This window comes from Telmatherina bonti (assembly GCF_933228915.1).
Source record: "Telmatherina bonti genome assembly, chromosome: 20".
Classification (NCBI taxonomy): domain Eukaryota; kingdom Metazoa; phylum Chordata; class Actinopteri; order Atheriniformes; family Telmatherinidae; genus Telmatherina; species Telmatherina bonti.
In genome coordinates, this window is record NC_136618.1 from 7,872,597 (window position 1) to 7,900,573 (window position 27,977).

General features: G+C 45.1%; 1 protein-coding gene across 2 annotated transcripts; it reads right to left on the reverse strand.

Moving 5' to 3' along the window:
• Positions 1-886: 886 nt before the first annotated feature.
• On the reverse strand, positions 887-25,311 carry abcd3a (ATP-binding cassette, sub-family D (ALD), member 3a). Of its 2 annotated transcripts, none has more exons than XM_079259883.1 (23): positions 25,175-25,311; positions 22,755-22,791; positions 22,563-22,661; positions 21,514-21,602; positions 17,534-17,603; positions 17,140-17,237; positions 15,435-15,558; positions 15,288-15,344; positions 13,520-13,662; positions 13,345-13,414; positions 13,200-13,269; positions 13,029-13,126; positions 12,844-12,935; positions 9,085-9,176; positions 8,931-9,000; positions 8,798-8,861; positions 6,123-6,200; positions 5,585-5,650; positions 3,947-4,036; positions 3,750-3,869; positions 2,806-2,910; positions 1,303-1,359; positions 887-1,225 (listed from the first exon to the last, which is right to left on the reverse strand). In XM_079259883.1, exons 1-23 carry the CDS (start codon positions 25,282-25,284, stop codon positions 1,148-1,150), a joined length of 1,977 nt encoding a protein of 658 aa, XP_079116009.1. In that variant the 5' UTR covers positions 25,285-25,311; the 3' UTR covers positions 887-1,147. The 2 variants fall into 2 exon arrangements, with proteins under 2 accessions (XP_079116009.1, XP_079116010.1); XM_079259884.1 differs by lacking the exon at positions 17,534-17,603 and adding an exon at positions 18,137-18,206.
• Positions 25,312-27,977: the final 2,666 nt, after the last annotated feature.

Sequence of the window (27,977 nt, forward strand, 5' to 3'; positions counted from 1 at the left end):
GGAGACACGGTGGAGACACGGTGGAGACACGGCGGAGACACGGTGGAGACACGGTGGAGACACGATGGAGACACGGTGGAGACACGATGGAGACACGGCGGAGACACGATGGAGACACGGTGGAGACACGATGGAGACACGGCGGAGACACGATGGAGACACGATGGAGACACGATGGAGACACGGTGGAGAGGCGATGGAGACACGGTGGAGACACGATGGAGACACGATGGAGACACGGCGGAGACACGGTGGAGACACGGCGGAGACACGGCGGAGACACGGCGGAGACACGATGGAGACACGATGGAGACACGATGGAGACACGGCGGAGACACGGCGGAGACACGATGGAGACACGATGGAGACACGGTGGAGACTCGATGGAGACGCGGTGGAGACACAATGGAGACACGGTGGAGACACGGTGGAGACACGGTGGAGACACGATGGAGACACGGCGGAGACACGGCGGAGACACGGTGGAGACACGGCGGAGACACGATGGAGACACGGTGGAGACACGGTGGAGACACGGCGGAGACACGGTGGAGACACGGTGGAGACACGATGGAGACACGGTGGAGACACGATGGAGACACGGCGGAGACACGATGGAGACACGGTGGAGACACGATGGAGACACGGCGGAGACACGATGGAGACACGATGGAGACACGGTGGAGAGGCGATGGAGACGCGATGGAGACACGGTGGAGACACGATGGAGACACGGTGGAGACACGATGGAGACGCGGTGGAGACACGATGGAAACGCGATGGAGACGCGGTGGAGACACGATGGAGACACGGTGGAGACACGGTGGAGACACGATGGAGACACGGCGGAGACACGGTGGAGACACGGTGGAGACACGATGGAGACACGATGGAGACACGATGGAGACGCGATGGAGACACGGTGGAGACACGATGGAGACACGGTGGAGACACGATGGAGACACGGTGGAGACACGGTGGAGACACGATGGACACACGGTGGAGACACGATGGAGACACGGTGGGACTGAAGTGACGAGGAACAGAAAGTGGAAATCAGGAAGGATTAAGAACTGGGCTTCTGGCCGCGGCTACGGGTTATTCAGAGCGTGAACGGACTGGTTTTCTGGGCTGAGTCTGCAGCCGCCTACGAGCCGAACTCCACAGTTTCCTCTGTGATGGGCTTGAACTCGTAGTGGCCCCTCCCGTCCATGTGCAGGTAATACTGGCGAAGGGGAGAGGGGGGTATTAGACGACTGAAAACATCTCTGATGATTCAGTGTGGAAAGGGTCGATCGTTACCTCGTGGTGTTTCCACAGAGACTTCCTGTGGGACACGGTGAACAAGGTGATCCCCACCTGCAGAGAAAAGAAGAAACACTTTTATGAAACATTATTATAACAATTCCAGAAGAATGATGGTAAAAATGTAAATAAATAAACAGAAAGCAGTGACTTATAAATCTGATCAAGTTGCTTTTTATTCCCAGCAGAAGATAAACTGACATTTTATGGGAAATAAGAGCTTCTAAAAGCTGTCTGGTCAAAATGGAGCTTTTGTTTTTTTTTTTTAAGCAAACTTGTCTTATTTTTATTCATTATCTTAATACTTTAATTGTATTTGCTGTACTTTTATTCTTCTTTACATCACTTTGTTGTGATGTGTTTGCCTCACAAATAAAGCTGGACTGGATGAATGAGGATAAAAAGAGCATTTCGGAGAGGAAGAGTCTCTCACCAGTCTGAGACAAACTGGGTTAAAAAATTTAGGAACAATTCCAGTAAAAAAGACTTTGAAGATCCTTCATCTACAGTGAATAATATCATCACAAGATCTGAGAATTAGAAGGAATCTCTGTATGCTTGTGATCTGCGGCATTAAAAGCAGACATGATTCTCTACAACCAGGAGATTCAGCAACATGACTGGATATAAAAGGAGGATTGCTAAAGGTGGATAGACCTTCAACAATCTGCGACAAACTATATAAATAAACATGAAGATCTCACCATCTACTGTGTACAATATCATCTAAAAATTCAGGGAATTAGAAGGAATCTCTGTATACACTGGACAAGGCTGGATGCTGGTGAAACATCTGCAACACATCTTTAAAAGGTTGAAACAGGAGCAACAAAAGACTGGAAAAGCAGCAACTGATTACGTTAACTAGAAACAGGTCAGTATGACTACAGATTCAGAGAATTAGAAGGAATCTCTGTATGCTTGGACAAGGCTGGATGCTGGTGATGTTCTGCATTAACAGCAGACATGATTCTCTACTGGAAACCAGTGCATGGACTCAGGAAGCTTCCAGAAACCAGTGTGAACCCAGTTCAGGCTGAAATCCACACATGCAGGTTGAAGCTCCATCATATGTGAAGAGGATCCAGAAACACGCCGTCTTCTCTGGACCAAAGCTAAACATCGTTAGCGGAACTACTTCTTACACATGTTGCTGCATCAGATTCACACTGAGCTCATATTTTCTATGAAATGATAAAATCTTTTCGTTTCTTTTGCTTTTGCTTTCTTTTTCATTCTAAAAGAAAACAGCGACGTCTTTAAAGCTCCAACATGTCGTGACTTTTCCTGTTTTTTTCAACATATCCGTCGCAGAAAACTCCTTTTCCTCATAAAGTTCCAACAAAGTTATGAGAACTGCAGCAAAAGATGCTTTAACTACTCATCAACCAGAACATGAGATTTCTGCTCCTTAACGCAGACCCAGAACCCTCAGAGCCGCCGAGCAGGAAGTCATGATGTGGCGGCGTGTTGCTACGACAACACGGCGTCGGGTCGTACCGTTCTGCAGTGGCTGTAGATGTAGTCCTCCACGTCCACACTCACTGCACTGGTGCACTCATCCAGGATGGCAAACTGGGGCTTGTGGTAGAAGAGTCTGGCCATCTGGAGGTAGAAAACACCAAAAACACCTGCTGAACATCACATTTCATGTTTCAGATCAGACGATACGATGTGTATAAACTACGTTCTACCGTGTTTATAACTAATAGTTTCACATTTTAACCTTCAGAACGAAATAATCACAAGTTCATGTTTAATTTAACCTTCATCACGCTGCATAAAAAATGGTTTTTCCTTTTAAAACTGAAATCTTTTTCACAAACAGAAAAAAAATCAGGGTTTATTCTGCCTGGAAATTCAGAGCGAACGAAGCGACTCGATCGTCCTGCTCCGTCCCACTTTACATCTTTTACTCGGTCGTCATAGCGATTAGTCTGGCGGATGAACAGATCGATGATCTCTTTGTTGGAGAATCGCTCAGACATTTCCCTTCAGACACATCCTGTCTTCTAAACGTGGCCCGGCAGGTTCACCAACAGGGAACCGTGTTCCTGGATGTCTGCGCATGAACACACCGGCAGCGTGTTGAAGGTTAAATCTTTTACTCGTCAAGCAGAACAAATCATTTAACCCTTCGAATCTCAGTTTGTTTACACAAAACAACACTTTGTACTATGAAGAGTTTCTGTGTGTGTGTGTGTGTGTGTTGAGTCACAATTCCAGCTGCGTTTCTTCCATTAAGGCGTTGCGGGAAGCTGAAGCGGAACCAAACCTGGTCCGTCCTGCAGGTATGAGATGTTTCCCTGCTGCAACTCACCTGATTCTCTGATGAGCTCTGCACCAGTTCAGACATTAATCTGAACAAAGTGTGTTGCAGCGGGGAAACATCTAAAGCGAGTCGGACTGGAGCCATATGAACTTCTTCAGACAGGAAAACTTACAGCCATCCTCTGCTTTTCTCCTCCACTGAGGACGTCCATCCAGTCCTGGACCGAGTCCCAGCTGCCCTCCCTGTCCAGGATGTGACCCAGCTGGACGTTGTCCAGATACTCCTTCAACACCTGGACGCAGACCAGACAAGGTCGTTACAAACACACTCCAAGTAGAGCGAGAGGTGTGTGTCGGGGTGTATTCCCACCTGATCGGAGATGCCTTTCTTCCACTGGTCTTCGATGGTGTCCGGATAGATGACCTGGTCCCTCAGCGAGCCCAGAGTCATGTAGGGTCTCTGGAAGCACAGAACCAGTCAAACCAACAGAACCCGAACCACGAAGCAGAACCGGGGAGAAACTCGGCTCGTAGAACAACGTTTTATCAGTGCTGAACATCATCGCAGGGAATTCGGCCCAGTCTTGTAGCGTTTCTTCATCTTCCTGGACTTTGTCTGGGAAATGATCCGGTTTGGGTCCAGCTGAACCCGTCCGACTGCTTCCGTGCATGCAGGAACGTTCCTGGGGCGACCGACGAGTCGTGTGGTTTGTTCATGTGCAGCGTTGCCACCATAGACTGTATATAAAAGATAGGCGGAGCCTCCGTGACGTCACCCGTAGGTTTCTGAAGAGCTGAATTGAAGCTCGGTGGGCGGTTCCTACCATCACCATCTTGGCAGGGGCATGCTCGTCGTCTCGCCCGGAAAATACAAATATGGTCAAAGAGGTGGAGCTGAGAGGGGGGCTGTGAGCATCATGGTGGATGATTGACATCGAGCGAACTCCGAGCTTTCTGTAGCTAAGAGCTAACCGAGCTAACCCGGAGATAACAGGAGCTAACCAGCTAACGGAGGTAAGCGGGCTAAAGCTAAGTCACGTTGTTAACCGGCTACAAACTGCGGTTGTTCTACGTTTTTAGTTCTATGTTCTTCTGACTTGAAGCAGGAGATCAGGTACCTGTCAATCAAAAGGACACGCCCCTAAATATGCCAAACCTCAAGATTAAATTACTTTTAAACAGGTGAGTTAGCAAAACATTCACTCCCCACACAGTTGTCATGAAGGTAAACCTGACCTATTAAACCTGAAATGGATTTTTGAACCAGGCTGTAAACATGTTTATTCCTGCTGTGAAGTTGGTCTTTTTAACATGGGAGTCTATGGGGATTTGCTCTGTTTTGCAGCCCCTAGTGGATGAAGGGGGAACTGCAGTTTTATGCACTTCTACACAGGCTTCACTTTTAACCACCGGAGGTTGCTGCTTGGTAGCAACCCAAAGCCCTGGAAGAGCCCCCTCCCCCACCCCAATCCTTGGTTTCATTTGCAGCCTTTGAATCGGCAGCTCCATTGGAGCAGCGTTTCATGTCATTAAGGTCTGCAAGCAGCTTCTCGCCAAGCTCTGATTCATCCAATGCTAAATGAGCATCACTTCACATTTATTTATGTTTTTTTCACTGTAAAAGTCTTTCAGAACGAATTCAGCTGCAACTAATTACCTTCACAAGTCAGCTAGTTAGTGATATTCGGTCTACATCACATGACCACTTCCTGATAGTCTGCAACGCCCCGATCAGGAGGTGATACAAAGTACTGGGGGGGGGTAACATTTGAATTCCAGGTTGCTTAGCAACAAAACAGGAAAATGGGGATAAACATTGTATCTGAATCTCTCTTGGAAAAAACTACAACACACAAAATACGTATTTAACGCGAAATTTCTGAGGAATGAGATGAAAAATCTTGTTGCCGTTAGCTACCCTTTACACCACGCTGCTGTTTAACGCTACGCCCGGCAGCTACAGGAGGAAGTCAACCTGCTCTCCAGTCGGCCTGCGGAGGAGTTTTACCTGCGGGACGTAGAAGAGCTTCCCTCTCTCAGGCTTCGTCAGGTTTCCGCCAAACAGAGGCCACAGCTGTACAAGACAAACAGAAACCAGCATGAAGAAACCAACTGGTGAAACCAGACGAAGAGGAAGGCCAAGTTTATTCTGAGAGGTGAGGAGGTTTGACCTCTGAACTCTGTTATTCTCTTCCTCAGTGTAACCCAGAAAACCACCAACAATGTCTGTTAGAGTCTTCATCAGCACCTCAAACCCTTCAGACAAAACATCCTGCTGACCAAGCTGGTCTCCGTAAATCTCCTCGCCTGGTTATATCGTATATACAGCGTGTTTCACCACATGTCTGGGTTTACTGATAAGGTTCGATGAGGTTTATGGATAAGGTGAAGTGGTGCTGGAGGGTCTGTCTACATAAATGATCCCCGTATTGTTATGTCTGTTGTTTTTGCAGCCTGTCAGACGCTCCGATGGGAATCTGTACCCATCAGACGCCGTTCGCAGAGCAGATGTCTGACTGATCAGTCACTAAGGGGTTAACTCTCACCTCTCCGAGGACTCTAAACAAGGAGCTCTTTCCACAACCGTTCGGTCCACACACGAGGACGTTGGTTCCCGATTTCACCTTCAGAAGACACAAAATCAGACTTATTGGATGATTTATAAAGACATCTGGTTCAGATTATACTCACAGAAATGTTTTATTTACATTAAATAATAAGATTAGATCAAATGATAAAAACTAAATAAAAGATAAAGTCAGATTCAACCAGTTTTAATACAATGATATTAAACAAACATGAAATAATAGAGAATAATAGAAAAGAAACAAGACATTATTTAAAAAGATTTTGCTGGTACATAATGTATCGTCACGACTGATGTATCGTCACGACTGATGTATCGTCACGACTGATGTATCGGTACCACTGATGTATCGGTACCACTGATGTATCGGTACCACTGATGTATCGTCACTACTGATGTATCGTCACTACTGATGTATCGTCACGACTGATGTATCGGTACCACTGATGTATCGGTACCACTGATGTATCGGTACCACTGATGTATCGTCACGACTGATGTATCGTCACGACTGATGTATCGGTACCACTGATGTATCGGTACCACTGATGTATCGGTACCACTGATGTATCGGTACCACTGATGTATCGTCACTACTGATGTATCGTCACTACTGATGTATCGGTACCACTGATGTATCGTCACCACTGATGTATCGTCACGACAGATGTATCGTCACGACAGATGTATCGTCACTACTGATGTATCGTCACTACTGATGTATCGGTACCACTGATGTATCGGTACCACTGATGTATCGGTACTACTGATGTATCGGTACCACTGATGTATCGGTACCACTGATGTATCGGTACCACTGATGTATCGTCACTACTGATGTATCGTCACCACTGATGTATCGTCACTACTGATGTATCGTCACCACTGATGTATCGGTACCACTGATGTATCGGTACCACTGATGTATCGTCACCACTGATGTATCGGTACCACTGATGTATCGTCACCACTGATTTATCGGTACCACTGATGTATCGTCTGTATCGGTACCACTGATGTATCGTCTGTATCGGTACCACTGATGTATCGTCACCACTGATGTATCGGTACCACTGATGTATCGGTACCACTGATGTATCGGTACCACTGATGTATCGTCACCACTGATGTATCGTCACCACTGATGTATCGTCACCACTGATTTATCGTCACCACTGATGTATCGTCACCACTGATGTATCGTCACCACTGATGTATCGGTACTACTGATGTATCGGTACTACTGATGTATCGGTACCACTGATGTATCGGTACTACTGATGTATCGTCACCACTGATGTATCGGTACTACTGATGTATCGTCACCACTGATGTATCGTCACCACTGATGTATCGTCACCACTGATGTATCGTCACCACTGATGTATCGTCACCACTGATGTATCGTCACCACTGATGTATCGTCACCACTGATGTATCGTCACCACTGATGTATCGTCACCACTGATGTATCGGTACTACTGATGTATCGGTACTACTGATGTATCGTCACTACTGATGTATCGTCACTACTGATGTATCGTCACTACTGATGTATCGTCACTACTGATGTATCGTCACTACTGATGTATCGTCACCACTGATGTATCGTCACCACTGATGTATCGTCACCACTGATGTATCGTCACCACTGATGTATCGGTACTACTGATGTATCGGTACTACTGATGTATCGTCACCACTGATGTATCGTCACCACTGATGTATCGGTACTACTGATGTATCGGTACTACTGATGTATCGGTACTACTGATGTATCGTCACCACTGATGTATCGTCACCACTGATGTATCGGTACTACTGATGTATCGTCACCACTGATGTATCGTCACCACTGATGTATCGTCACTACTGATGTATCGGTACTACTGATGTATCGTCACTACTGATGTATCGTCACTACTGATGTATCGTCACTACTGATGTATCGTCACTACTGATGTATCGTCACTACTGATGTATCGTCACCACTGATGTATCGTCACCACTGATGTATCGTCACTACTGATGTATCGGTACTACTGATGTATCGTCACCACTGATGTATCGTCACCACTGATGTATCGTCACCACTGATGTATCGTCACCACTGATGTATCGTCACCACTGATGTATCGTCACCACTGATGTATCGTCACCACTGATGTATCGGTACTACTGATGTATCGGTACTACTGATGTATCGTCACCACTGATGTATCGTCACCACTGATGTATCGTCACCACTGATGTATCGTCACCACTGATGTATCGTCACCACTGATGTATCGTCACCACTGATGTATCGTCACCACTGATGTATCGTCACCACTGATGTATCGGTACTACTGATGTATCGTCACCACTGATGTATCGTCACTACTGATGTATCGTCACTACTGATGTATCGTCACTACTGATGTATCGGTACTACTGATGTATCGTCACTACTGATGTATCGTCACTACTGATGTATCGTCACTACTGATGTATCGTCACTACTGATGTATCGGTACTACTGATGTATCGGTACTACTGATGTATCGGAGTCCCTCCAGTCTTCAGACTGGTTTGCAACCAGCAGCTTTGTTCCTGAACTGGAAACTAAACTACGATTATTTACCGAAAGGTTACCTCAAATGTCAGGTCTTTGATGAGGACGTCTCCATTGGGGGTCACCAGCGGCGTATGGTCGAACCTGCGACGTAACGGGAGATCTTTTAGGACAGGAAGAGGAGGACATGAGCGTCCTGAATGCGAGACTCACTTGATGACGTTGTCTTTGTTGATGATCTGACCGCTTCCTGGGACCAGCAGGCTTTTCTCCGCTGTCTCTGCTACTGGGAAGAAAGAAGGAGTTGGTTTTTATCTGGACACGGCTGCTCAGAGCGTCTGCTTGCATGTTTGGTTGGGATGCAAACCCTTGTCCTGCTGGGAGACCATGGTGCGCTCATATCGGCCCACATTCAGCTCCTTCAGAACCGTCATCAGTTCAGTGATCCGGGTCGTGAATCTGAAGGAAACAGACAGAAGGACGATTACCAAACTGACACAGATATCGTTCAGCAAACTCTGATGCCAACCCCCGACCCCACCTGACCCACATCAACCTGACCCCACCCGACCCACATCAACCTGACCCCACCTGACCCACATCAACCTGACCCCACCTGACCCAATCTGACCCACATCAACCTGACCCCACCCGACCCCACCTGACCCACATCAACCTGACCCCACCTGACCCACATCAACCTGACCCCACCTGACCCACATCAACCTGACCCCACCTGACCCCACCTGACCCACATCAACCTGACCCCACCCGACCCCACCTGACCCACATCAACCTGACCCCACCTGACCCACATCAACCTGACCCCACCTGACCCAATCTGACCCACATCAACCTGACCCCACCTGACCCCACCTGACCCACATCAACCTGACCCCACCCGACCCACATCAACCTGACCCCACCTGACCCACATCAACCTGACCCCACCTGACCCACATCAACCTGACCCCACCTGACCCCACCTGACCCACATCAACCTGACCCCACCTGACCCACATCAACCTGACCCCACCTGACCCAATCTGACCCACATCAACCTGACCCCACCTGACCCCACCTGACCCACATCAACCTGACCCCACCTGACCCACATCAACCTGACCCCACCTGACCCACATCAACCTGACCCCACCTGACCCCACCTGACCCACATCAACCTGACCCCACCCGACCCCACCTGACCCACATCAACCTGACCCCACCTGACCCACATCAACCTGACCCCACCTGACCCAATCTGACCCACATCAACCTGACCCCACCTGACCCCACCTGACCCACATCAACCTGACCCCACCTGACCCACATCAACCTGACCCACATCAACCTGACCCACATCAACCTGACCCCACCTGACCCACATCAACCTGACCCACATCAACCTGACCCACATCAACCTGACCCCACCTGACCCACATCAACCTGACCCCACCTGACCCACATCAACCTGACCCACACCGACCCAAACCGCCTGTCTTTTCCTTTCTTCATTCATCCAGACGTTTGAAGTGATGCTGTTGTGTTGTTGTGTATATCTGTGGCGCTTTGCCTCCTTCACAGTCGGATGAAACGATGCAGAACTTATTGACCAGTACAGAAATATTATAGAATGAAGACATATTACATACACTGAGTGGTTCTATTATTATTATTGATATAAATGTTGGTATTGTTTTTATTATTATTATTGGTATTATAACTGCATCACTCCATCACTGTAAGTGCTTACTGTATTCATAGAGATTATGACATATAAAGGATATTATTATTATTATTTCTATATAGGTCTTACTAACATACTGTTGTATTGCTTTGGGTTAATATTGTTATTGATATTGTATTGCTCATCACTGGGGTGGGATTACATATGAACTGATGCTTCTACCCACTCATTTTGAACGTTTTGTCATCTTTTATTTCTATGTTGGTTTTTTCTTGTTTTTGTTTTTAGATTTCATTATGTTCAAATAAACTTTTTCAATCAATCAATCAAACTGTTCCAACACTTCCACATTTTGCTTTTTTAGCCATTCACGCTTTCTTCGATCCTTTTGTTACGTCTTCATCTTTGGAAGTTTTCCAGGTATAAATGTGGTTCATGAGGAGGTTTACTGCTGGATGTGGAGGCAGACACATGGAGCTGACTCGGATGTACCTCCTCACATCGTAGCCATGCTGCATAAAGCTGAAGTTACGCAACGGCTGAGCCGAAACACGACCACGATGCCGACCTGTGCGTTAGTTTCATCTGATAAACAGACACAGATCGATGAGCAGCTTAGCAGAATAAAACCGTGTGTTGAACACGTCCTGGAGACGCCTGGCCGATCCTCAGATCGGCTCCGGCCTCTTGGACCACGGCGAGACAAGCAGCCTGATAAAATGTAGATCAATCAGTCTGATTACTCGTCTGCCTTCCAAACAGACCGATGAACTGCTGGTGTGTAGATGCGGCTGCAGTGGGAGGTGTTAGACCGCCCCCTGCTGATAAATCCTCCACCCTGCAAGCTGACGGCACCGTTTATTTCATCAGCTTTAGTCCAAACTTTTAGTGGTTAAAAAGAGGAAACTAGAATTAAATGAGGACTGGAATTAGAAAAAGACTCTGCTGCTCTGCTGGGAGAAGTTCTGAACGGCTGCAAACAGCACAAACATCAGCTGGAAACTCTGGAAATATGTTTACATAGGAAGAAACTTGGAAACCTTTATTTATAAATAAATAAATATAGATGATCCTTGTAAATTATGTAAAAAATTCTCATAAGTGACAAATAAAGAATTGTTGTTGATAATTGCAGGATGGATGTTCATGTACTTTTCGCTCCTCGCTGTGTTCTCTGGTGAACTGTGTCTGGTGTTTTTTAGGTGGTAGGACATCGTGGGAGCAGATTGTCGTACTTCTTCTCTTCATATAAACTTTATTACACATCCTCCATACTGTGAGTCAACATCAGAATACGCATCACACACATGTACAGTTGTGCTCAAATGTATTCATCCCCTTTCATTAAAGAAAAGTCTGAAATGTTACTGGACTTTCTGGATGTGTGTTTAAGTTAAGACATGTTAAATCTGCTCATTTATAAACCAATATTTAACCAAAAATGTCATTTCCTGATAACTTCTGTTTATCCTTTTTTGTCCTTTTTGTGTTTTTCTACAGTTGTGCTCAGATGTATTCATCCCCTTTCATCAAAGAAAAGCTGAATTTACAACAGTCACTCAAATAACTGGAGACTTAAAAAGAGGAACAATAAATAAAAATTTGCAAATATATAATTTAGTAATATAAGACACTGTTTTTTATTTAATTGAGTTGAAGAAAGAAAAACAAACAAACAAGCAAATGTGTCCTGGACAAATGAGAGACTTTTCTGTTGAACAGTGGGACAAAATACCTGTCAACAGGTGCAGAAGTCTGACTGAGAGGAACAGAAAACACCTGACTGGAGCGGAAACATTGAAGGATTCTTCAACTAAATATTACTTTATGACTGATGTAATATGTAATAAATCATCTTTTTTGTTTGCTTTTTTAAAAAAAATAATTCTATTGAACCAGAATTAGAAAATAATGTCAGTTTTCATAAAACTTTTATTTATTATTTTAGTCAATTTCAGCTAATTTTACAGGCAGCTGTTTTTTTCCTTCTTTAATGAAAGGTTATGAATTAATATGAATAAATATGAGCACAGCTGTATGTCTGCCTGCACATGCACAGATCCTAAAGTATGGATGTGTGGTGGTGAATGTGTACGAAATAAATCCTGGATTTTATTTAATTTTATTGTTGTTGTTTGTTGCTGAAACAAAAATATTAAGACAAAAAAAAAAAAAAAAGACTAATCAGATTTGTGAATAAAGCCGATGGGAAAACTGTCAAATTAAAAGTCCTGCTTGACTTTAAAATAACACAGTTTATGTATAATATAAAGAATAAAACATTATCTGTTTAAATAAAATAAAAAGTGGACTGGGAGCATTTTTAACCCTTTTTGTTCCTCCTAGTTTTAATACCACAAAGTTTAAAATAACAGGAACAAGCGAAACATATTTTGCTGCTGAGGGACAAAAGTTTTAGTTTTATTCTGTGAAACTCACCCGGAGAGACGCGTCATCTCTCTGCCAGCCAGAACGATCCTGCCGAGGGCCTGGGACATCCTCAGCAGCATCCTGCCGCTCTGGTAGTAGTCCTACATCACCAGCAGAACCACAAGCACAGTCCTCCTAAGTTCCACTGGCTGATGTGTGTGTGTGTGTGTGAGTGTGTGTTTGCTTCCTCTCACCTCCAGCAGCTCAGAGTGTGTGCTGTGCAGGTGTCTGGGGTGGGCCAGGTTCAGGAAGGGCCGGCTGACCACCAGGTAGCCCACCACGGTGGCCAGGTCTGCAGAGGAGCGGCGGTTTTACAGATACAGCTCATAAGGCCTGCGTGTCCCTCAGCAGGAACGGATACTCACACTTTGCAATCATGCTGTCGATGAAGCCCATGGAGAAGCGGAAGAAGATGAAGCTGTGCAAATGGTCGACCTGGAAGCGGAAAGAAACCTTTTATAAAAACATCGTTTCTCCAGTCGAGCCCAAAACGCTGCTGTGGTTCCGCACCAGTTTCTTGAAGGTGGTGTGGATGGTCTGTTTTTCCCTCATGTTGCCGTTGTAGAAGGCGATCTCCTCGCTGCGGAGAGACGGCGCTACATTAAACCCCTTCCCACACACACGCCGCGTTCCCGTGTCGGCTGCGAGCCCGCCCAGTTGGGCCAGCAGAGCGCTGCTGGTTTACCTGTTGGTGATGAGGCGAGAGTTGACGTAGCGATACTCGCCCTCGAAGCGCTGCTCGGTGACAGTCATCTTGCCGATGGGCCGCCTGAGCCGGGTCAGGAACAGGCCTGAGATCAGCAGGTAGGTCATCATGATGGCGGGGCCCTGGTTGGAGAGGGGGGGGGGGGGGGGGGGGGGGGGACGGGACAACACAGCGGTATAAACCAACGTATGATCCGTCTTACGGCTGGGCGATACGACCAGAACCTCATGTCCCGACATCACTCTTATCCCCATAACGACACATAACCACATAAAACTGTCATTTTTAGAGAGATATGAAAGTTTATAAATGATTTTTCTTTATAAAAGTCACACATCGTGTATGTGATGCATCTGCTTTTGTTATTTGTAAGTGTAGATTATGAGGCTGACAAGCTTCGGCCTGTTTGTTTTGTTTTACTTGATTGTTTTTTTGGAAATGGACAAACTGATTGTGACTGAAACAAACAAAACAAAATAAACTACTAATGTTGTGTCAGCCATCAGTTATGTATCAGATGTTGCTAGGCAACGGCAGCAGTGATCTCCTTCCATCTGGGGGAACTATGGTCGTATGACGTTCCACAGGTAAATACCTGCTGCAGCGTTTGGTCTGGAGTTTGTTCTGAGCTTTCACCTCCACTTGACGCTGCTTTTACTGCTTTTACTGCTTTTATTCGTTGACTCTATTCTTTATTCTGGATTCTTTATCCTGATTCCTGCAGGTGATAAAATGAGTTAGTTGTGTCGGAGTCCGTTGTTGGGACTGTGAGCTAGTCTGTTGTCGGTTCCACGTCACTCTTTTTATATCCAAACCGCATCCAGACAGAAATTTCCCTCTTTTAGGAACAAGAGCATCAGTTTTGGGTTGGCTGCTCATCTTTTAGTGAATTATCCTCTGAAACACGTCTGCTACCTTCTTCCTCCAGGTTTGGTAATGTAATGCAGCGTGCATGCTGTAAATACTGCAGTAAAGCAGCTTATCGTTGCGTAAACGATGACATATATCGCCACATCGCTGAGCTCTGGTCCGGATGATGAGGTTTTATTCCACCAGACTCATCAGCTGCTCATGTTTCTACAGTAAACTAGTCGTGTGTCGCAGCCGACGGGTTGCTTCTGCTTTTCAAGCTTCAACTTTTACACGTTTTACGTCCAAAAACCACAACAAAGACGTCATGTTTCAGGGTGTAAGTAAACATTCTGGATGGATACAGAGTATGGGAAATTAGCTGCTTCCCTGACTAAAACTATTCTGGATCATTGAGTGGAACCTGCAGCAGGTGATCGATCAGAATCATGCAGATGTCTTGGTCCATGTCTTGATTTGAGGCACAGTTAACAGCCTCGAACAACAGCGACACTCCAGAAGAGCAACTTGTTACTGTGCAGAACGGTGCACTAATTAAGAGGCATAATGCAGGCAGGCTCTGATTGGCTGGCTGGTGGGTGCAGCGCACGTGGAGAGAGAGCGTTCGGCTGCCTTCGCAGTCTGATCGCTTTTTAACACCGAGTAAACATCCTGTCGGGTTAACAGCATCTTTAACGGTGATTACGTCCAACTTTCTTCTTATTACAACAGGTTTCTACAGGTCCGACTCTGGACCCCCTGATGTAAAACCTGCAGGATGGTGGACCTGGAGGACCTGCTGGTGATGCCTCGACAGACAGAAGAGCAGCTTGCGGCTGCATCTGCTGTTAAATACGTTCTTACCAGCATGGAAGTAGTCTGGAAGTAATCTGATTACCTGGGCTCCGATGGCACTTGCCAGCTTGAAGATGTACAAGCCAATGTCCAGGAGAGGCTGCAGGACAGAAAAGCAGCAGAAAGTAAGAGAGTCTGCAGAGGAAACCTCAGTCTCCACGGTAACGGCGGGATGATGAGCCAAACTGACCTTGCTGAGGTTGGAGTAAAGATCCACCACGCTGTTGCAGAACTTCTCCACGTCTTGCGTCAGTAACTGGTCTGCGTTGGCGATCCGGTTGTCCAGGTTTCCCATTTTGTAGTAGGTGAACCCTCTGATAGGAAAAACCGAGTCCAGAGTCAGAAGTCAGACCGACCGAGAACGTCTACATGTTGGAACTTTGACTTCCATCTTCCTGCTGTTTCCCAACCCCCAACCCACGGACACGTCTCCATGGAAACATCACAGCTTCATGCAGACGCCACGTCTCCATGGAAACATCACAGCTTCATGCAGACGCCACGTCTCCATGGAAACATCACAGCTTCATGCAGACGCCACGTCTCCATGGAAACATCACAGCTTCATGCAGACGCCACGTCTCCATGGAAACTTCACAGCTTCATAAAGACGCCGCGTCTCCATGGAAACTTCACAGCTTCATGAAGATGCCACGTCTCCATGGAAACATTACATCTCTGTGCAGACGCCACGTCTCCATGGAAACATCACAGCTTCATGCAGACGCCGCGTCTCCATGGAAACATCACAGCTTCATGAAGATGCCACATCTCCATGGAAACATGACGTCTTCATGCAGACGCCACGTCTCCATGGAAACATGACGTCTTCATGCAGACGCCACGTCTCCATGGAAACATGAAGTCTTCATAAAGACGCCACGTCTCCATCATCACGTCTCCATCCACGTCTCCACGCAGACGCCACGTCTCCATGGAAACATCACAGCTTCATACAGATGCCGTGACTCCATGGAAACATCACATCCCCGTGCAGACGCCACGTCTCCATGGAAACATGACAGCTTCATGAAGATGCCACGTCTCCATGGAAACATCACAGCTTCGTGCAGATGCCACGTCTCCATGGAAACATCACATGTCCGTGCAGACGCCACGTCTCCATGGAAACATCACAGCTTCATGAAGACGCCACGTCTCCATGGAAACATCACAGCTTCATGAAAACGCCACGTCTCCATGGAAACTTCACAGCTTCATGAAGACGCCATGTCTCCATGGAAACTTCACAGCTTCATGCAGACGCCACGTCTCCATGGAAACATCACAGCTTCATACAGATGCCACGTCTCCATGGAAACATCACAGCTTCATACAGATGCCACGTCTCCATGGAAACATGACAGCTTCATGAAGATGCCACGTCTCCATGGAAACATGACAGCTTCGTGCAGATGCCACGTCTCCATGGAAACATGACAGCTTTGTGCAGACGCCACGTCTCCATGGAAACATCACAGCTTCATGAAGACGCCATGTCTCCATCATCACGTCTCTATCCACGTCTTCGTGCAGACGCCACGTCTCTATCAAGATGTCTCAAGACGTCTCCATGCAGACGCAACATCTCCATCAACACGCCACGTCTCCATGCAGATGCCACGTTTCCATGGAGACGAGACGTCTCCAGCCTCAGCTGTCAGATTATGGCTGCATCACAAACGTCTTCTTGGCTTTATTCCAGCCACAGAGGATCATTATTTTCCTGCTTTTCTCATCACTTGTTGATCTTTGGCTGCTCCTGATTGGACGTTACCGTCAGTTTAAGCTCTCTGATTGGTGGAAAGTCTGACAGGAAGTGTCTTCATCATCATGTCCAGGTGAAAATAGAGTCTCTAAATAAAAACTACATGTTTATATTTATCTGGACTTACTGGAGGTACTGGTCGTACAGCTTCTTCGTCAGCCTCTCGCGGAACCTCAGCTTGAGCTCATTCAGGCCCAACTTCAGGAAGTTGTTGACCAAAGCGATCTGCAACGAGCCAATCAGAGTAAAGCGTCAGAATTGACATATTTACATCCCATAATATCTGTTTCTACTCACGGTTTCACCGGGTAACATAACACCAGCGGTGGCGTTTTGTTTGTTATTAAATCTAAATGACTTTGACCATAAAACAATAATTACTCTCAGATATTTAACGTTACAGATGAACGCTGAAACACATCTAATAAACAAACATGTTGACTGATTTAACATGGAAACACATCAGATCAAAGTGATCCCAACAAGAAGTTTACTACAAAAGTAAAGAAAAACACACTTACAACAGGCATGAATTTCATAAAGCTGAACAAGTAGATCTTGAAATCTTTTGTGGAGCGACCGATAATGGCACTGCAAACCACAACATGCACAAAGATGAGCAAACACTTCCAGATCATGCACGTTTTCCAACAGCAAAACATCAATTTACATCTTTATTGTGACCCTTCTTTTTCCTCATATCGACCAGACAAACATACTAAACACAGATTGAGACTAAATACATAGTTAATGTGTATTTATGATGTAAAATAAGACAACAGGAGGAAAACTCCAGATGTTATTTCACATATGTGCTTAATATTTCAATGTTTTTCCCTTATAAACTTACATTCCATAGACAGATTGTGTTTATTTTAGATAAATATTGTATTTTTGCAGGTTTTGTTGTGTATCCAGATAATAAAGTTCACTTTCAAACTGTTTTCGTACTAAAACTAACATTTACAATGTAAAAAGATGCGTTAAATTCCCAGGTTTAAAGCTTTTCCGGTTAAAGAAAGCCAGTAACACGGTTATCTCAGGCAGAAGTGGAGAAAAGCAGCCAGGTGTTACAACCACAGCATCAGTGGTTTAAAGCTGGGAGACGGCGACGCTGCAGTTACCGCTGGGATGACGGAAATGTAGGAATAAAAGTGAGTCTTGAAGAGACTCGTGTCTCTGCTTATAATGCCGCTGTGGAAAAAAAATGGATTTATTTATTTTCTGTCAGGGAATTGTTTCTTTACACTCATGTGTCAAAACAAACACGTGTAAATGATCCGAGCCACAGTTTAGTCTCAGTGAGAGACAAAGTGGACACGAAGAAGACAGATCAGCTACAAATCTTCACAAATAAACTCACTGATGAGCAGCGAAGTTCAAACTACCAAGTTGTTCTTCTGTAATCAGTGTCTGGTTAAAATCTCTATAAGGAGATTAGATGCATGTTCCACCTCATCACCATGAGAATCTCCCGTTCCACCTCATCATGATGAGAATCTCCCGTTCCACTTCATCACCATGAGAATCTCCCGTTCCACCTCATCACCATGAGAATCTCCCGTTCCACCTCATTACCATGAGAATCTCCCGTTCCACTTCATCACCATGAGAATCTCCCGTTCCACCTCATCACCATGAGAATCTCCCGTTCCACCTCATCACCATGAGAATCTCCCGTTCCACTTCATCACCATGAGAATCTCCCGTTCCACCTCATCACCATGAGAATCTCCCGTTCCACCTCATCACCATGAGAATCTCCCGTTCCACTTCATCACCATGAGAATCTCCCGTTCCACCTCATCATGACGAGAATCTCCCGTTCCACCTCATCACGATGAGAATCTCCCGTTCCACCTCATCATGATGAGAATCTCCCGTTCCACCTCATCACCATGAGAAACTCCCGTTCCACCTCATCATGATGAGAATCTCCCGTTCCACCTCATCACCATGAGAATCTCCCGTTCCACCTCATCACCATGAGAATCTCCCGTTCCACCTCATCACCATGAGAATCTCCCGTTCCACCTCATCATGATGAGAATCTCCCGTTCCACCTCATCACCATGAGAATCTCCCGTTCCACCTCATCACCATGAGAATCTCCCGTTCCACCTCATCATGATGAGAATCTCCCGTTCCACCTCATCACCATGAGAATCTCCCGTTCCACCTCATCACCATGAGAATCTCCCGTTCCACTTCATCACCATGAGAATCTCCCGTTCCACCTCATCACCATGAGAATCTCCCGTTCCACCTCATCACCATGAGAATCTTCTGTTCCACCTCATCACGATGAGAATCTCCCATTCCGCCTCATCATGATGAGAATCTCCCGTTCCACCTCATCACCATGAGAATCTCCCGTTCCACCTCATCACCATGAGAATCTCCCGTTCCACCTCATCATGATGAGAATCTCCCGTTCCACCTCATCACCATGAGAATCTCCCGTTCCACCTCATCACCATGAGAATCTCCCGTTCCACTTCATCACCATGAGAATCTCCCGTTCCACCTCATCACCATGAGAATCTCCCGTTCCACTTCATCACCATGAGAATCTCCCGTTCCACCTCATCACCATGAGAATCTCCCGTTCCACCTCATCATGATGAGAATCTCCCGTTCCACCTCATCACCATGAGAAACTCCCGTTCCACCTCATCATGATGAGAATCTCCCGTTCCACCTCATCACCATGAGAATCTCCCGTTCCACCTCATCACCATGAGAATCTCCCGTTCCACCTCATCACCATGAGAATCTCCCGTTCCACCTCATCATGATGAGAATCTCCCGTTCCACCTCATCACCATGAGAATCTCCCGTTCCACCTCATCACCATGAGAATCTCCCGTTCCACCTCATCATGATGAGAATCTCCCGTTCCACCTCATCACCATGAGAATCTCCCGTTCCACCTCATCACCATGAGAATCTCCCGTTCCACTTCATCACCATGAGAATCTCCCGTTCCACCTCATCACCATGAGAATCTCCCGTTCCACCTCATCACCATGAGAATCTTCTGTTCCACCTCATCACGATGAGAATCTCCCATTCCGCCTCATCATGATGAGAATCTCCCGTTCCACCTCATCACCATGAGAATCTCCCGTTCCACCTCATCACCATGAGAATCTCCCGTTCCACCTCATCATGATGAGAATCTCCCGTTCCACCTCATCACCATGAGAATCTCCCGTTCCACCTCATCACCATGAGAATCTCCCGTTCCACTTCATCACCATGAGAATCTCCCGTTCCACCTCATCACCATGAGAATCTCCCGTTCCACTTCATCACCATGAGAATCTCCCGTTCCACCTCATCACCATGAGAATCTCCCGTTCCACCTCATCACCATGAGAATCTTCTGTTCCACCTCATCACGATGAGAATCTCCCGTTCCGCCTCATCATGATGAGAATCTCCCGTTCCACCTCATCACCATGAGAATCTTCTGTTCCACCTCATCACGATGAGAATCTCCCGTTCCACCTCATCATGATGAGAATCTCCCGTTCCACCTCATCATGATGAGAATCTCCCGTTCCACCTCATCATGATGAGAATCTCCCGTTCCACCTCATCACCATGAGAATCTCCCGTTCCATCTCATCACCATGAGAATCGCCCTTTCGACCTCATCACCATGAGAATCTCCCGTTCCACCTCATCATGATGAGAATCTCCCGTTCCACCTCATCATGATGAGAATCTCCCGTTCCACCTCGTCCCAAAGCTGCTCTGCTGGATGTAGATCTGGTGACTGTGGAGCCGTTGGAGGACAGTGAACTCATCATCATGGTGGAGATGATGTGAGCTTTGTGACATGGTGCATCATCCTGCTGGAAGTTTCCATCAGAAGATGCTACACTGTGCTCAGAAAGGGATGGACATGGTCAGCAGCAGGACTCAGGTAGGCTGTGGAGGTTAACTGGTGATCCTGACGGCAGGATGGATCCATGTTGTCATGATGTTTCCAGCAGATTCTGATCCTACCATGTGAATGTGGAGCTGAACTGGAGACTCATCAGACCAGCAACGTTTCTCCATCTTCTATTGTCCAGTTCTGGTGAGTCTGTGTGAATTGTAGCCTCAGTTTCCTGTTCTTACTGACAGGAGGGAACCCGCTGTGGTCTTCTGCTGCTGGTTGGACATGTTGTGTGTTCAGACATTATGTTCTGCATATCCTGGTTGGAACCAGTGCTTACTGGACTTCCTGTTGCCATTCTATCACCTCCAACCAGTCTGACCATTCTCCTCTGACAACAGCTGGACATTTTATTTATGTAGCAGGTGGTAAAGTGATAAAGTGAACGTTGTGTGTTTTTCTTCTGCATGTGTGAAATGAAAGTTTGCTGATGTGTAACATGTAGCCGCTCCATCTGCTTCATACCATAAAACTCTAAACATCCTGCTTAAACCCAGAAAACAAATCAATGATTCTTTTAAACACAAAGTTGAGCCTGGAGGGAATTCTGACCTTTCTATCATGGTACCGTTCTGGATCATCCAGACATCGCAGTAGGTTCTGGTCACAAGCATGCTGGCGATGAGGACAAGGTAGGCAGTCTGTGGTGAAGACAAAAGCAAAGAAAACACTTAGTGGACCCTGTAAAAACAAAAAGCTACAGATTAGCCCTTTATCTTCCTGCCCTTGACTGTGCTCGTATCTAGGCAACAGATCAGATACGAGCCGCCATCTGGACGTGACCTTGGCTCATGAAGCTGACGTTTCTGTGTCAAAGGGCTGCACTTTGTACAGCCGGGAAAACGACATCGAGAAGCTTTTTCTGACTCTAAATCCAGGCTGTGAGCTGAATGTGTGTTGTGTTCGGTTGCACGGACACCTCGGAGTAAATAAACACCGATAATGAACCTTTAATCATGTTTTATTTGCTCTGAGGATCAATCTAAAATCTGTGTTTCCTGCTCTACAGAGCCGTGACGGCTAGCGCAGTTAGCATCACTTCGCTCACCGCTGCAGATGCAGATCAAGTCCAGCTGCCAGCGGGAGCTGGTTTCAGTTTTACTGGAATTTCAGGGAATAAAATCAACACCAACTCGGTACGAACTGCTTTAGTGGCAGATCTCTGCCGGGTCTGAATCAGACCGGATGAAAAAGTGAAACTTCTACAATCCAGGAACATCGAACGTGTGTTAAACCACAAACCTGCACCTCAGTTTGCTCAGCAGAGGAAAATGTTTCGGGGGAAAGGAGCTGAAACTGATCCGGAACGGCGACTACTGAGTGGATTTAAGTGCAACACAGATATTTCTTGGATTGTTGCAAAACCAGTTCTCCCAGTACCTGTCTGGGACTGAATCTGCATCTTTAAGAGGAGCGGGGGGGCACGCGTTCACACCTGGCGTGGTCAGACCTGCACCGCTGTCTCTTTTTCAGCTTCTTTACATGATTATAAAGGAGTGAAAACTCTTAACGTGACTGTTCTTCATGCAAATGGTTCAACTCTTCCCTCCGTTAAAGCAAACCGCCTTCATCACACGCTAACCTCGTCTGCTTAACTTTACCTCCATGCAGAAAACTCTTGGCACCATGATCCGCAGAATCCGAAGGATCCGGAGGAAGAAAACCTTGTCCACTGCTGCTTTGTCTTTTTTTCCATCTTTCTGTAAGGAAAGACATTTAAAAAGGGATTTTTAATGACAGCTTTATGTGATTACGTTAATAAGAAATGCTTCAGATGAACAGGAGTGACGTACCTCTGCGTTTAACACGAGCTGCGAGCCGCCTTTGTTACTGCAAAAACCGACAGGAGGTCAATAAAACTGATGTTAAACCACTGAAGGCTTTAAATAAACACAGATTAAGCCTCCAAATCCAGACTAGACGTGTGTTTAAGCAGCTCATTGAGGCTGATAAATAAATAAACAAACACAAAAAGTCCTAAGTATTGTTCAAGGATCACTTTGTGCTGCAGAACTGCAGAGTTTCTTTCAGCGCTAAACAAGTTATTATTCATTATTTCAGCTTTTTGCTGCAGGAAGTTTTAACACTTTACATCCACCAGAGTAGAAAGTCTATAAGTCTGCAGCATCTCATTAAAACATGAATCCATTTCCATGTTTTCCTGATCTACCGCCGAGCAAGAAGGAATTCAAACCATCAGCCGCAGGTTTCAAAGCGTGGAACAATCTACGGCAAGAGCTTCAGCTTTTCTTCCCCTTCACGTCGTCGGAGGCGGAAAGACATAAACTCAGCTGTTTATCTGCATTAAACTTATCTACACACCATGATGTCTGCGGCTTTGGCTTTACTGGGAATACTGGGATAAATTCCACTAAGTGGCTCAATAGATTTCAGTTTTATTGCAGGTGTTTACTGTTTGTAGGAGCTTCAGACAGACACACGGGTTAGGTCATGTGACAGTGGAGATGTCTGTGATGCTCTTTAATCATCCATCCATGCAGAACCAGAATCAGGACTTCAGCATTTTCCTCAGATATGCAGCAAAGCAACATGTTTTAAACCTGGAGCTACTGGAGAGGCTGCTTGGTCTCCACAGTGACCAGTAAAACCCCGCCAACAGGCCACTGAGTGGGTAAGTTACTGGGATTTAAAGAGGCTTTAAAAATTCTCTCACTGAAACATGGAAAAATGTATTAATGAGCTTTTCATCAAGATGAAAATCATCTTGTGGTTTTGCAGTTTTTATCCATTAGAAGAAAAGCAAATCCGTTAAGAAGGAAATAAATTTTTAAAAAGGCGACACAATGACTGTTTAAAGGATCCTTTCGTTCCTCTAACGCCGCTGGAAAGTTTATCTCCCGTTTACATGAAGCCACGTTTGTAAAGGAAATGCATGTGAGGGATGAGCAGCAGCGAAGTCCATGAAGATCCTTTCTGCCAGCTGCAAACAGCTGTTTCTGCTACTGGTTGCCTTAACATGAAGCAGGACATGCAGAGGAACGTAATGTTCAGCGATGAGTCCAGATTCCACCAGCAGCAGATGCATTAAATGTGGAGAAGACATGGCGAACAGTCGCTGCCCTGGTAGGGGGACGGTTTCAGGTGGAGGGAGCGTGATGGTGTGGAAAAACAGAGGAGGAAATACCAAAGCCGAGATGTGGACCAGCGGTGGTTCCCTTTTCCTCACAGAGACCTGACGTCACCAGGCTGCTCTTACTACTTGTTAAATGAATAAACTATTAAACTGCTAATATGTTTCATCAGACTAGAATCATGAGTAAACAAAACCAAACAAGAGTAAACAGCAGAATCAGCTGTTTGGAAGAAGATTAGGCAAGTTTTCCCCCGACATACACATCCCACTCATGCATTTTCATTATAGACGTGGCTTCGTTTAGAAGATAAATAAACAAACTTTTCTACAGCATATTCTACATCACTGTTACAACAAAGTAATAACTCAGAAAGCACAAACTTACTAACTTTATGCACCCTAACCTTAAAATAAGCAGTTCTTAAACCAAAATAATCAAAATACAACAGTTTTTTTCTGAACAGGCATCAGAGGAGGCACCTAATCTGCTGAAACAGGAATCATCTGTTAATCTGTCACCAGATAACTTGAACAGGTGACGTCCAAGTCCTTCAGGATAATAAAACCTGGAGCTCTCACTCCACTAAAGTCAGAAAAATCTACAGAATTATAGAAGATAAAAAACTGTTTTTCAGCTCAGCTTACTCAAAGACCTGATTTAAAAGTCAGCTCTACTTCCAAAAGTCATAAAAATCTGCAGAATTTAGAAGATAAAGCAGAAGTAAAAACAGTTTTCAGCCCAACTAACACACAGACCCGATCTACAAGTTGTCATGTTCTAAAAGTCAGAAAAATCTACAGAATTATAGAAGATAAAGCAGACATAAAAACAGTTTTCAGCTCAACTCAGACCTGATCTACAAGTTGTTCCAGAAGTCAGCCTGCTGCGGCAGAAGATGAGCTTTTAAACACTCTAACAGGTCAAATCCTTTATCTTTTCCTCCACATTACTTAGATTTTATGTGGAAGAGTGAAGAAAACGGGCTGAATATAAAGAGAAACGTCTTTCAGCAGATCTTCAGGTGTTGTATCACCTGTCAAAAAAGAGCAGCTAGCTGCTACTAACAGCTAGCTGGTTTTCAGCTCAAAGCAAACAAATAAAAGCTGCAGAGATCTAACCTGTGTCGTTTGTTCCCCCGGCTTCTCTTCCTCAGCAGGTATAGAACCAGCAGAATGCCGCCTGCTATGGAGGAGTTCTTGGCTGTGAAATATTTACTGAAAGTCGCCATGTCCCTGACACAACAACCGGTCTGGTGTGTCCCAGGCACGCCGATCCACTTCCGGCTTTCTCTTCTTCTTCATGGGAAGTTTTTTTTAATTTATTTTTTAAAAAACACAATCCTGACGCACAGGCGCCACCGCGTGGAATGCAGTGTTACTGCAACCGACGATGGCATTAGCCGCAATGCTGTTGCGGTTTCTTTTATTTTCTTATATCTACCAGTGCTTTAAACAAAATAAGTGGTGGTACTCCCTTAATGACTTGCTGTCAGTTTGTCGTGCAAATATGGGACAAAAACATGGCTGATACTTATTTTTAGATCTTTAAATTGATCTGTAGATTAATAGTTTTATAGCACAGAAATGACAAAAAACGAACACAGCAAGTTCTGAATCAAATCCACATTTGCCAAATTCAAAGTGCCCCTGAGACACTTTTATGAAATTCAAGCCTCATTGCTGGACATTAAAAATAACACTGAAAAGTAAATACATTAACTTAAAGTTCATTAACCCTTTTATGCATGAATTAACAATAAAAACAATGCAACATTTTTCACATTTTTGTAAAAAAAAAAAAAGAAAGAAAAAAAACACACAAAAAAAAAACACCACGTGGTTTATTTTACAAAAATACCCTCATTCATGAATATGTAAGAAAAAACTTGTAAATAGGTGTCCACTACAGGGCCACTATGCATGAAAGGGTTAAAAACAAAAAAAACATTTCAACTAATTTAGCATATTACCAGACTAATTTAACAGTGTATTACTATGACACTTTTCCTCTGTGAAATGTTTTTCCCAGCATTAGGCCTTAGCATAACACTTAGCAATATTATCTTTAATCTAGAAATATTCTTCAAAAACTTAAAATACCACCCATACACTTAGTTTGCAGCATCTGACCTTCATTGTCTGGTGTAGTAAATGACTGTTAAGTAGTACTACTGTCAGAGCCAAAGGCTCTGCCTCCTGCTCGGCTCTCTGAGACTCTAGGAACCACAAGTAAGCCTGCAGTCTGCGAACAAAGTACTCTGCTTGGTATATAAGGAACTATGAGGTCTTTGATATATAGTGGTGCCTGGCTGTGGAGGGCTTTATATGTAAGGAGAAGGATTTTAAATTCTATTCTAGATTAAACAGGCAGCCAATGGAGAGAGGCTAAAACTGGAGAAATATGATCTCTCATGCTGGTTCTGGTCAGGACTCTGGCTGAAGAATTCTGTATCAGCTGAAGGCTGTTCAGGGCATATTTAGGACAGCCCAGTAATAGAGAGTTACAGTAATCTAGTCTGGAAGTAACAAAAGCATGAACCAGTTTGTCTGCATCACTCTGAGACAGAATGTCCCTAATTTTGGCTATATTACGTAAATGAAAGAAGGCTGTTTTAGTAACCTGCTTAATATGTGGACCAAAGGACAGGTCAGAGTCAAATATTACTCCAAGGTTTCTCACTGTAGCACTGGAAGCTAAAGTAATGCCATCCAGGTTCATTAGGAAAATTTAGCTCTGTGTTTTTCAGATCCAGCGAGAATTACTTCAGTCTTATCTGAGTTTAAGAGGAGAAAATTTCTAGACATCCAAGTCTTTATGTCTATGAGAAAATTTTGTAGCCTATCAAGCTGATTTGTTTCATCTGGTTTAAAGGATAAGTATATCTGAGTATCATCTGCATAACAATGAAAGTTTATTCCATGTTGTCTAGTAATTTTGCTGAAAGGGAGCACATAGAGCGTGAAGAGTACTGGTCCAAGTACAGAACCTTGAGGAATTCCATGACTTACTGTAGTTTGGGAGGAGGACTTGTCATTTACATAAACAAACTGAAGTCTATCAGATAAATATGATTTAAACCAGCTTAAGGCTGTACCTGTAATTCCAATTACCTGTTCTAGTCTTTGTAACAGAATGTTATGATCGACTGTATCAAATGCAGCACTAAGATCAAGCAAGATAAGTACGGACACAAGTCCTTTGTCTGAGGCCATAAGAGGTTTATTAGTAACTTTCACCAATGACGTCTCAGTGCTATGATGAGCTCTAAATCCTGACTTTATGAGCTATTTTGATAATTAAGCCCTTTTTTAAAAAAAAAATGCAATTAAACAGATCTAAACAAACTCTTATTAATTTCATATACACTGATGTAAAAATTGTAAAACACTATTAGCACCAGAGGTGGCAATTCCTGGTCCAGAAAGTTAAAGTCCTGCCATGTTTTTGGATCTACCTGTACATTTAGAACAGGTGTTTTAAACTCTGCTCATTAAATTCAGCTTGTTTGGTGACTGGTCAGAACAGCTGCCGGACAGGACTTTTACTTTCTGGACCAGGAATTGCCACCTCTGATTAGCACTTTGACTTTTTTCATGATTTCTTTGAGTGAGGCATACAGAAATAGTAAAATAATAAATTCCAACGTAGCAGTATGGTGAAGATACTTCTTGAAAAGGGGGACCACCACCCAGGTCTACCAGTCCATCAGCACTGTCCCCTTTGTCCATGCGATGCTGCAGAGACTTGTCAGCGAGGACAACCCCACAGCATCCAGAGCTTTAAGGTACTCCAGGCAGATCTCATCCACCCCCGGGGCCTTGCCGCCAAGGAGTTTTTTGACAACCTCAGCAACTTCAGCCCCAGAGATAGGAGTCCCCCCCGAGTCCCCCAGCTCTGCTTCCTTATCGGAAGACGTGTTGG

What these genes read in the sequence shown, in the direction of transcription:
- abcd3a (XM_079259883.1), bottom strand. Translation starts at nt 25,284, where the DNA reads ATGGCGACTTTCAGTAAATATTTCACAGCCAAGAACTCCTCCATAGCA. An exon ending in CAAGTGCCATCGGAGCCCAG is followed by an intron (nt 13,663 to 15,287) that starts GTAATCAGATTA and finishes CTCTCCAACCAG; the next exon opens with GGCCCCGCCATCATGATGAC. An exon ending in CACACTCTGAGCTGCTGGAG is followed by an intron (nt 12,936 to 13,028) that starts GTGAGAGGAAGC and finishes CTGGTGATGTAG; the next exon opens with GACTACTACCAGAGCGGCAG.